The 11,821-nt window shown below is 48.0% G+C and overlaps 1 protein-coding gene across 1 annotated transcript; it reads left to right on the top strand.

The window, feature by feature from the left end:
* Nucleotides 1-4,354: 4,354 nt before the first annotated feature.
* Hoxc13 (homeobox C13) lies at nucleotides 4,355-10,585 on the top strand. Its single transcript, XM_027950089.2, has 2 exons — nucleotides 4,355-5,081; nucleotides 10,329-10,585. Exons 1-2 carry the CDS (start codon nucleotides 4,355-4,357, stop codon nucleotides 10,583-10,585), a joined length of 984 nt encoding a protein of 327 aa, XP_027805890.1.
* Nucleotides 10,586-11,821: the final 1,236 nt, after the last annotated feature.

Below are 11,821 nucleotides of genomic sequence, written 5' to 3'. Positions count from 1 at the left end.
GACTGTGTGGGAGGGTTCCCCACTCAGAAACACTGATGGATGCTCCCTCATAGGCCTTTTATGAACCCCTAAGACCTTTCCTATAATTTCAAAATCCCTTTCTTGCCTGGACAGCTATGTCCTCTCCCCTCTACTAATCTCTTCCATCCTGCAGCCAGGACTCTGGACAGGAAAGGGCCCCCCAAACTCTGTCAGTCCTACAAGGCCCCAACTCTAGGCCTGAGTCCAGACCCCATGGTGGTGAAGCTCTTTGTTCTCCTACAGCTTCAACCCACCCCCTCCTTTTTTTAAACTGGAATTTCTCCCATAAAAGTGGGGGCAGAAGCTTCAGAACTTCAAGTGTTCCCCGCACCTTGGGAAATATGGTAGCAACAGAAAAGGAAGGCAGGGAGGGAAATCAATTGATGCCGAATTTCCAAAGGAGGAAGTTGGGCATCAAATAAGGCACACACACACCAATCTCATTTCTTTCATCCTTCTCCCTAGCCTAGAATTCAAACTACACCCAGCCCTCAAGTGTGTGCATCAGTCTTGACCTTTCCTGCTGAAATTGCTGCCAAGTTTCATCTCTGACTTTGCATTTGTCGCAGTGGGCCAGGAATTCAATCCTCCAACTTCAGAAAGACACAGATAGCTGCCTCTTCATTTTTCTAGTATTTTTCTGAGACATGTCTTCATAAGTAGAGGGTAGGATCAGCATGTAAATCAAGTATGCATACAGACAGATAAGCAGGCAAACAGAAACCTTTATTTATAAAGAGAATTTAGGTAGATAGCTGGGTATCTCCATGAGCACATGTGAACTGTGTCCATAAGGGCATGTGCTGAAATAGCTCCCGTATATATCCCCAAATTCACAGACACTGAGTGCCTGTGTACACGAGCAAGGAGCAAGCCCTGGAGCCTGAGTATGAGGAGTGTGTGTCACATGCACGCGCGTGTGCACACACACACAGAGTGCACACACAAAAAAAATCAGTGAAAAAGCACATTGAACATATCCATTATATAATGGGTTAGCTGTACCTAGCTGAGAACTTGTTCACCAGAGAAAGCTGAGGGCTGAGTGGCTACTGCTGATACCCCTTTGAAAAGGCAGCCCAAAGCAGAGCCAGGACTTCCTGATGAGACTGAGGGGCCATTTTCCATTAGTATATTTAACGGCTCGATCTTTCCCCCAATACTAGTGGCTCAGCTAGAGACCAGGAAGCCACATTCCTTCTCATTTCTCTTGGTTTTTCTCTAAACCTCATCCATAGTTAAGCCCTACCTCCCCATCCACGAAGACGGCGGGTCGAGGTGAAGGGTGAGCATTGTAGCCGAAGGTTTCAGCGCCCGCCTTTGTAGGGCGGCATAGCTTCTGAGATGTAATTACTACGTTTCCAGTGGTGCATATTCTCCTGGAGTGTTTAATTTGATTTTATTTGTGTCTCAGCGAGATCCACATTTGGCGGGGAGGGGAAAGAAGCGACCCCAGGCTTAAAGTTAATTAACCAGCAACGTTTTACTTTACACCGCCCGCCGTCAGGCTCTGCATCCGACTCTCCCTCCCGGGTCTGGCGCGTCCTAGTCGTGGTGCCTGCGTTGGCAGGCGCGGAAACTCTTGGGGAACCAAATGAAAGGGGTTGGGGGTGTCGGTCAGAGCATGCCTGTCAGACGTCCCCAGCAGCTTTTGGTGCCCTTAGCCGCGAACTTTCCACTCCAGCCCTCTCCCGCGCCCGCCCCCATGTTGAAGAGTGGGGGTGGGAGTACATATGCATCTGGTCTTCTTGAGAAAGGCTTCTTGGGTTCCCTTGCTTTCTTCTTGCCGCTAAATTTTGGCCGCACAATGCCCCTAATAAATGAAACTGTAAAATTCCCGGGTTAATTAAACCTATATCTCATTGCAATAGGAATAGTTAATGCCCTTATATAAACCTGGAAAAGAACATACTATTAATTTTATTTATTGCTGGGCCGCCCTGTACTCAGACCTTTCCCGCCGTTCTGGCCCTTACTCCTTTGGGTCCTTCTGGCATCAGACTGGACCAGAGAGAGTCCAAGGAAAGGGGCCGAAGCTCCAGGTCCTTTGTTTCTCCTGGCAGCCCTACAGAACCAGTCCACTCTTCCTGGATTCTCCAAGTGGATTCGGCACTTCACACTGTAGCTAGGGCCTCTGCACCTCCTCTACCACCCACAGACTGAAAAACAGCGGATCTCACTATTCTCCCACCTCCCACTAACCAGGTCTTAGGTAAGGGGCCCAAGGTCTCAGGACCCAGTCTAGACTTGGCCAACCTGAGTTTGCTTTCCTTGTTTTTACCTTGACCTTGGACTCCAGCGGGAGAGTAGCTAGTTTCTCAGCTAAACACCTTTCCGGCAAGATCCCATCTTCCCCTTGCTTATTTTCCTCCCACCATCATTGCCTTCAACACATACCCAAGCAGGCCTACTTGTATTTCCAACCTCTTTCTATTGTACTTTTCCACCTACTGCCCCAACCCAGCCTGCTTTCTGAATTCTCAGATGACCCTTCTGATTGAAGACTATGCTGATAAGAATTAACTCACCAACGCATGGGCAGCTCTCAACCATCAAATACCACCTTCCCCTCAAGGGAAGAGGGAGGCAACTGTGGGGGTCGCAGTGTAAATCCGCAGACCTGGCTATTTACTGTCTAACTTGAGAGTTTGAGGGGTCCAGTAGGTTCGGTTTGGCAAGGATCTGATGCTTGGCCACTGCTTATGCAAACAAGAGCACCCAGCATTTAAAGTCTGTGGCAGAGGCAAGAAAGAGGGAGACATGGAGACATTTCAGCCCCTCTCCCCCATTCCCCCCCCCTCTTTTTATTACCTCTTCTCCTCAGGGAGGCCCTGTGCTGAAAAAGAACTTGGCTCAATTCCGCGCAGCGATGCCCCCCGCAAAGGGGTGACTCTATTGAGGCTCCAGACAAGTCAGAGGGCTATGAAGAAAGAAGGGGGGCTTTTGAGAAATCAGTAAGTTGGGTTAGTTTTTCTTTGAAATAGGAGACAGTTTTAGGACATAAAAATACTTCACACTACAGGAGTGACCCCAAGAAAACTGTGGCAGCTACAGCGAGGTGTTCAACTGGGGACTGCGTGGAACTGGGCTCTGTCTGGCCTCCACCTTCCAGGATCAGCCCAGGCAGCTAAGGATGCCTGGGTACTATAGGACTGAGGTCGGACCTCCAGTGTCCCCCCAGAGTTGTACCTGGGAGTGGTCTCTTCAAGGGGCAGCGCCAATTTTTCCCCATTTTGCACACTTCCTTTAGTACATTTACAAAGGCAGGAGCGCTCTCATAGCATCCAATACTTTTTGCCTTCATAGACCGAATTCCGCCTCCCTAATTCTTTTTTTTTTTTAAATCTCATTCAGAGGCTTTTATTTCTATTGCATGTTGAAGTGTCAGTCTATTCTCTGTCCCATTTCCCTCCTTTTATTCTTTCTCTATTTCTCGCTGAGAGTATTCCATCTCTGCACGCTTGTCCAACCCCTATGATGAAGTCTGTGTTTGGGGGCTACCACATTTCCCAAACCCTCTCCACTACCAGCAAAGAGAAAAAAGGGTCCTTCCCTGACTGGCGCTTTGGAGTAAGAGACTGAAGGTCCGAAATAGAAACACAATCAGCATCAAAGGCTTGCTGCCCGGCGTCTTCGGTTCTTTCCAGCAGCGAGCTGGAGCGAAGCCTGCCACAGCCGAGCACTCCATCCTGTTTTCTAGTTTCTTCATTTATTATTATTTTTAAAAATCCATTTTCGCCCCACTCTTAGCTCCAAGCCTTAATCTAAGGACTTGGCAGTCAAAGCGACTGGCTTGGAGGTAGGGGTCTGTCTAGCTGGTGCACATCCAGAGCCTCGGGGGAGGTGCCCAGAGACAGCGCTTTCCTCCCCTGGCCCCTTTGCGTCGGCCAAATTCAGCCACCCCCTCCTCCCTCTCCCGTTCAGGGCCTGCCAGGGGGGCGTCACCCTGTCCCTTTAAATCTCTCAACTCCCTCCTCCTTTTCCCCTCCTGAGAACCAATCAGCAAAAACCTCATTTCTTCTCGCCCCGCCCCACTTCGAGGGGAGGGAACCCCTGGAGACTCAGCCAGAGCGTCACGTGCGCCGACCGCCGTCACGTGGGAGCGGAAGGAGTGCTGAGGGGAGGTGGGAGGGAAGCCGGTGGATTTCTTAATGAAGTGTTTCCCGCATGCGTAGAGGGATTGTGTGGAGGGAGGTGGAAGCACCAGGAGGAGGAGGGGTGGGGTGGAGAGGGAAGGGAGGAGGGATGGGGGAGGGAAATAGGGAGCGAGGTGTCTCCCTAGCTCGCTGCCTCTGGCAAGTGGAGTTTTTAAAAAGCTCGAGCAGATCATGTCATGACGACTTCGCTGCTCCTGCATCCACGCTGGCCGGAGAGCCTTATGTACGTCTATGAGGACAGCGCGGCGGAGAGCGGCAGCGGCGGCGGGGGAGGAGGTGGTGCGGGAGGAACGGGGGCCGGCTGCAGCGGAGCCAGCCCCGGCAAAGCCCCAAGCATGGACGGTCTGGGCAGCAGCTGCCCGGCCAGCCACTGCCGCGACCTGCTTCCGCACCCGGTGTTGGGCCGCCCGCCTGCTCCCCTGGGAGCCCCTCAGAGCGCCGTCTACACGGACATCCCGGCCCCGGAGGCGGCGCGCCAGTGCGCCCCGCCGCCGGCGCCCCCCACTTCGTCCAGCGCCACCTTGGGCTATGGTTACCCATTCGGGGGCAGCTATTACGGTTGCCGCCTGTCGCACAACGTGAACCTGCAGCAGAAGCCTTGCGCCTACCACCCGGGCGATAAGTACCCGGAGCCGTCGGGCTCCCTGCCCGGAGACGACCTGTCCTCCAGGGCCAAGGAGTTCGCCTTCTACCCCAGTTTCGCCAGCTCCTACCAGGCGATGCCCGGCTACCTGGACGTGTCGGTGGTGCCTGGGATCAGCGGGCACCCGGAGCCGCGTCACGACGCGCTCATCCCGGTCGAAGGCTACCAGCACTGGGCTCTCTCCAATGGCTGGGACAGTCAGGTGTACTGCTCCAAGGAGCAGTCGCAGTCCGCCCACCTCTGGAAGTCTCCCTTCCCAGGTAAGGAAGGGGCCCGAGAGCCGCCGCCGCCGCCGCCGGGGACCCCTCCCGCCCTGCCTGCCCCGGGGCTCCGCGCCCCAGCCACCCCCGCCGTCTGGCCCCGGCGCGCCGGCTCGGCTGGGCTGTCGATGGAGCCGGCCGGGCGAGCTGAGCTGAGGAATGCGCTGGGGAGAAATCTGCTCCGACACGTTCCCCGGAGCTGCCGGGTCGAGAGTGAAGCAATCACAGGCGCCGAGCGCCCGGCCACGGGCTCGGGCTCGGGTCAGGAGCTCACCTCTTCCTCCCCCTTCCTGCTCCAGCCTCACGCAGAGCTACTGTACCTTAAACCCGCTGGCTGGTCAGAATGGGGGTGGAATGGGCCTCCATTGCCTTGAAATCTAGGACAAAACTCTCAACCCGCTGAATAATTGCAGGAGGGGATAAGAGCCCTCTCTTTGCCTGGATTTTCAGAATCATTCAGGCAGTAGTGCTTTTTAAAAAATAGCAATCTAATTTGCCAGATACTGTAGAACTGTAAGTTTTTTTCTTGATTTATTTAAAAAATTCATCCATAGATACTCAGATTGTTAAGGGTCTCGAAGAGCTAAAATCTCGAGAGGAACAAGAGAGGAGAGGGATGCAAGCCCTATTAAATTTTCTTTGGCACTCTGGTATGCTGAGCTCAAATCCCATGAATGTCTCCACTTCCACATCTCCCAAATGTGGTCAAAAAAGAGTTAGTTGTTGGTGCCCCAGACAGAGGAAGAGGGGCTGTGGATGCAGGGTGGAGTAAGAAGACCTGTGAGGATCTGGGGTCCAGGCCATTGCCTGGGGACCCCTGAATCTTGCATAGCTGTGTATGTGAGAGGACAATATACTAATGACCTATTCTTTTTTCAACGGATACTATCTCTGAATAGGAAAGGTTTCTATAACTCCCACCCTTCCCCAGAGGAGAAAGACCAATCCCAGATTTCCCAAAACCACATCAGTAGTTTTGGATTCCATTTCCTTGAGAAATAAGGATTCTCTGGGGTCTAGAGAAGCCAGCATTTGAGTCTGCTGTCCCTGTAAGCAGAGCTCAGTGAGAGAAGGTCCTTCCTTCTGATGTGATGCATTCAAAGGTCTTTGGGGGACCAGAGCAGCCCCAGATATCTCCCTATAATGCCTAAAAGGCCCCCTTAGCTACACGTGCTGGGGCCAGGGATATTTTCATTGGAAAGCATAGACCTGAAGACCTCCTAAGGGTGGGCCTAAAATTCCTCTGTATCCGGGTTGGGATTGGGAAGAGAGGTAGATGGTGAAGAATCACTGAATGATGTTAGAGAGTAGCAGACAATGTTCTGTAACCATTATGAAATTTACTAACACACCTTATACCAGGGTGGGACCAACACAAGTCACCCCATTTCTGACTATCAGAATTAAGTATGATATAATTTTAGTACATGGTATCATGTATCACCTACTCTTTATTGGTTGTAAGAACTAAATGTTACATGATTTTTTATTAACTGCCTAATGTGAAATATTTCTAGAAGATAGGCAGTTTACATGTAGGTATACTATAATGTATTATAGAGAGGTTGCCCTTTAATTCTCTATTTGACCAAAACAGAAAGTTCCTTAGAAAATGAGGGTCCAGTATGAATTTCTGGAGCAGTGGACCCCATGGACCATGCAATGGGACCAATAGGCAGGAGAGCAGGTGCCCAGCAGGCCCACTGTGGGTGGGAGCACCCAGGCCTACAGCAATGGACAATGTGTTTAGAGTCTTGAGGTAGAAGAGAAAGAGCTACTCTAATATCCATGATTTGCATGTGAATCCTGGTGGGGATAAAGGATTGGAGTGAAGCTCAGGAATATCTTTGATCAAAATAAACATCTCAAAGGCTCTCAGGGGGAAAAAATCTGCTAAAAATAAACACTTTTCTATCACAGCCTCCTAGAGAAAAATATCTTTGAAATAAAAAAAAAATACAGCCCAATTGAGGTTTAATACATTCGAAAATTATAGCATGGAATGGATATAAAACCCAGCGTGCCTCTGCAACTCCGTAGAAATAGGATTGGGATGGTGTAGCTCAGTGAATGCAGAGGTCTGGGCGAGAGTCAGATGAAAAAGAAATTATCTTCAGACACCCTCCATCTTTCTACCCACACAGATCTTTTAGAAGTAGTGAGATTTCTAGATAACTCTGTCTATGCAATTGTGGTTTGTTCGGCAACATCTAGGCATAAACACCACTGTCTCTCTTCAGTGCCTCTGGCTCTGAGAAACCTCATCTATGGCAGTCTGGGCTGGTGTGGGAGATGGAGGCAATTGTTCAGAAAGATCCAGATAATTAGGGAGATGTGTTGTGGCTTCTTCCTTCTTCCAATTATACAGACCCTTGCTTCATTGCTCTTTTTTTTTTTTTTTTTTTTTGGTCTTATGATGAGTGTAGACACCGTTTCCTTTTTCTTTTCTTTCTTTCTTTTTTTTTTTTTTAAACTGAGAGAGACAAAATCCAGGATAGAATTCAAGAGGGAGGGAGAGAGAGAAAAAGAAAGAGAGATGGGGTTAAGGGGGAGAGAAAGAAACATTGATGACTTGGACCATATTAGAAATCCCTGCTGACAAGCCTTTGGATTTGGGTTGAGAAGAGCAGCTAGCTGGATTTCTAGTTGGACAACATGGTCTTCAGAGCCCAGAGCCTGCTTTTGGGAGTGAGTAATAAAGGGTGGGTTGGCTGTGAGAACCTGTACATGGAAGCCCCTTGGGCTCCAAGAAAAAGCTAAGGCTAAGCAATGATCTAATTTTCATTCACTCCTCAAAGGTGTTGACTAGGTTGAGAGGTATGAAGTGATTTGTGTATGAGATCTAGAGGGAGTCTAGGGAGGGAGTAGTTGTGAAATTAATAGCCAAGTCCCCACTTATTTTAGCCAGTGTAAACACAGCTCAAGGTCTCATCTACCAGGTGTTTCCACATCTGTAGATCCTACTTCCTTTCCAAAAGGCCACAGACAATGAAAGGGGGGCTTCTTTGAAAAGTCAAGACTGGAGGGATTTCCTAAAGAAGCCAGACAGCCTGCACTCTGGCTGAAATTGAAAAATGAAAATCTTGGTCAAATCAATTAGTGTCATCCTATAGAGAAAATAACCAGTTTAGACTAGTTGTTTGCTTTTTAAACAGATTTTTTTTAAGGGTTTTGTGGATTAAACCTCACTAGAAATTTAGAGTTGGAGTTTAGATAGTCAAAATTAGGTAAGTAATTGTAAGAGTTCACAGAAAGTGAAGCAAAAAAATCAGGGACAATTATTTGGTTAATTCAGGAAGTAAAATCTATCTTTGCTCTCTAGGAAAAATTTTTAAAAAGGGGTGTTTTAAAGCTGAGTTATACTACATGGCCTATTTTCATTTTAAAACATATGATGTTATTATATTAAGAGTTCAAAGAATCTGAATTTAAAAATTTGATTCTGACGTTTAAATTATTTTATCCTCTCTGAGTCTCAGGCTCCTGATCTGGTTAAATGGGTTTAACAAAATAAACCTGAGGAAATGTTCTGAGGATTTAAAAACAAAAGCAAAAACAGAAAACTCATTGTATCACTACTTACCCTGTTCATTTTTTTTTCTTGTCCCTGAATCATCAATTTCTCAAATCATGGTCATATCTAAAAACAAACTGAGAACTAAGAATTTTTAAAAATTATCTTGTACCTAAAACTCATTTTTTAACTTAAAGGATCTTATCTGTTAAAATGAAGTTATTTTGTTTTTCAGATTTAAAAAATGGCTTTATTTGTACAGAGACAGAGAAAAATGAAAAGCTGCACAGTTTTCCTGAGAAATTGTCACCATGAAGACAGCCAAAGCAGGCTATTGGAACTCCCTCACCCCTGTTTTCTTACTGGGCATTTTATTTTTCCCTACATTTGATTGTGAACTCTTCTTTCCCCAGCATGTATAGATAAGCATCCCTGGGAGAGTGCAGACCCAATGGGAGTAGGTGCAGGGAAGGTGTTTTGTGTGGGTGGGGTATGAAGAAGCATTTCAGGAGGAATTTTGTATCTTCACTCTGAACTCCAAAGGATAGTGTGAATGAAGAGGAAACTTCACATATTTCAGTCTCCCTCATTGGCTTCTACCTAATGAAGTATAATACTTATGTGGAAAAAATTGAGAGTTGAGTTATTCAGTTAATCTTCCTCATTCCCCACTTCCCTGTGAAAGTGTTTCTGTGACCTTTACTGCCAGGGGTGAGGGTAGAGTAGAAGACAGGGATATAAGTCACATATTGTTTTCAGTTCCTGTGAAATTCTCAGAGCCCAAAGAAACTGAACTGGTTGTGATGGGAATGACAAGGTTAGGATTAGAATTAGGACTCTCATGGAATGTAGTTAGTTTGTTTTAGCCTTAAAAGAATGGAACAGTGAAGAGTTTGGGACCAAATTTGCTCTGTTTGGGTGGGACCTGAGTGTGGACCCCCACTACCTGATTTCCAATGCCTTGAGACAGGACTTCTCACCTTGGTTGCTGTTAGGTGGCTTACAACATTGAGCCCCAATTTTAGAGTGATTGGTCCCCAAATAGGCTGGCTTCCCCTGGACACCCTTCCTCTCCTGACATTTTATGTTGGTACCTCAGATTTCTATTGCAAGGCCAGTGCCCAAAGGCGTAAGAACCCATTTGGTTGTCTGTGCTCACTGAAGCCGAGAACACGCATACAACAGAACTCCTTCCTCTGATGATGGGGCAGAGTATAGACTGATAGGCACCCAATGAGCCAACTGTAGGAAGGTATTTTTTTAAATACCCGGGATCCTATAGGCATGGCAGGTCCTTAGAGGTTCCCCTCTGAAGGCTCAAGGTTCCTAATAAGGAGAGCTATGCAGAGCCATTTTGGAGCGCGAGGCAAAATGAAAAATCAGTAATACTGATCCTGTATTTATTTTTTAAATTGATATTCTGCTTATTGTGGGGGTTTTTTTGCATTCATTTTGATTATTTTAAACATTGCATTAAAATATTATCTTAATCACTGACTTTTTGGCGCCTCTTCCCCTGAAATTTGTACCAGAGGCCAGAATGGTCTCACCCTATTCCTGTCTTTGTTAATAGCAAAGGTGCAAAGGATTGCTTAGGCAGAGCAATCCTCGGGCCCTCTTTGAGTCCCTGCCCAAACCCTGTGCTTCAGCAGTGTCATAGCCTTGCTTGCGGCCTCTAGCCAGATCCAGCCGCTTGCCTCACTTCCTCCCGCCCGCCTTCTCTTTCCCCTCAGATGTGGTTCCCCTACAGCCTGAAGTGAGCAGCTACCGGCGCGGGCGCAAGAAACGTGTGCCCTACACTAAGGTGCAGCTGAAGGAGCTAGAGAAGGAGTATGCGGCTAGCAAGTTCATCACCAAAGAGAAGCGCCGGCGCATCTCTGCTACCACGAACCTCTCGGAGCGCCAGGTCACCATCTGGTTCCAGAACCGCCGGGTGAAAGAGAAGAAGGTGGTCAGCAAATCGAAAGCGCCTCATCTCCACTCCACCTGACCGCCCACCCCGCAGCCCGCCCCGTCTATTTATGTCGCCGCTTTGTACCATAATCGAACCCACGAAGGACGCTGCGCCCATGCAGTATTTAATGTTAACAAGAAAGAGGACCCCGCGCCAGGAGGCCCAGAGTCTCCGAGGTTGCGCTCTGCCTTGCCCTAAATCCCCATTCCATCCCCGCCCCCTCTCCCATCCAGAGGGTACTCACCGAGCTTCAGCTGTTTTGGAGCTGGCGAGGAAGGACGTGGGCCTCTACTTCTCTGGCTGTCTCCCTTCGCCTCACCAGAAATAGAGGAATGGCAGCGGAGAGCCCAATCATTCCAACCAAAGTAGGGTTGGTGGGGGGGTGTCCCAAATGACCCTATCCTTGCCTCATCCTATGCCCAAGATGGTAGAAGACCCTTCTTAGGGGTGTGGCTTGGGCACAGGATCTGGTGAGTTTGTACTTCCCTTCCAGTTTCTCCTTTTCCCTCTCCCTCTTGCATTCCATAGGCAAGATTTTCCAGTTACGATTTTTGTGCATATTTTTAAAGTCGTGTTAATAATATTGATGATAATTATTGGGGACCTGGCAGCTTGATTGGAGTACAGATCTTGCTTAGAACTTTTAGGTTTTCTTTCCTATTTCAACAAAACCTGGAGTTGGTGCATCCCTTAACCCCATCCCAACCTGAACACAATTTCTCTCTGAAGCTGCCTTTGTCCCCACCACCTCCCTTCTATGCTCTCTCTCTCACTCATGTGGAAATTCAAGGAGGACAAAACTCCAACCCCAGTGCTAAACGTGGCTTATCTTTCCTCTTTATCTCTCTTGGTGAGGTTGGGAATTAGGCCAGGCTCAGAAACAGAACATTAAAAAAAAAAAAAAAAAAAAAAAGAATAAACTTCTCTTTGAAGGGGATGGAGAGTGGGTGCCTCAGTAGAATCTTTCTCTGGTCAGTTCTCCATCAAAACAATAGCTGAAGAGAGAGGATTTACACTTTCATTTTTACTGAGTTTCCTAGGAAAGCTAGAGGAGCTACTCTAGGAGCCTAAAATAACTGGTCCTCCATTATCCAGCTAAATGTAGATACTGCCTAATATTTCCCCTCTCAAAGGCCAACTTGGTGCTGTGGGGGCCCCTCACCTCCTTCCTTCTTCGCACTGGCGCATTACAAAACAGTGTTCTTTTGAAATGTCCATCAGAAATAGGCTCTTTTTTAAATGTTGTGTATCTGTATATAGTATTGTGATGTC

Source organism: Marmota flaviventris, chromosome 3, assembly GCF_047511675.1.
Source record: "Marmota flaviventris isolate mMarFla1 chromosome 3, mMarFla1.hap1, whole genome shotgun sequence".
Taxonomy (NCBI): domain Eukaryota; kingdom Metazoa; phylum Chordata; class Mammalia; order Rodentia; family Sciuridae; genus Marmota; species Marmota flaviventris.
The sequence above is the reverse complement of the archived record's forward strand: the minus strand, read 5'-3'. Positions and strand labels throughout refer to the sequence as shown.

Coding starts and splice junctions, on each gene's coding strand:
- Hoxc13 (XM_027950089.2), top strand. CDS start 4,355: ATGACGACTTCGCTGCTCCTGCATCCACGCTGGCCGGAGAGCCTTATG. Junction 5,082..10,328: donor CTGGAAGTCTCCCTTCCCAG/GTAAGGAAGGGG, acceptor CTTTCCCCTCAG/ATGTGGTTCCCCTACAGCCT.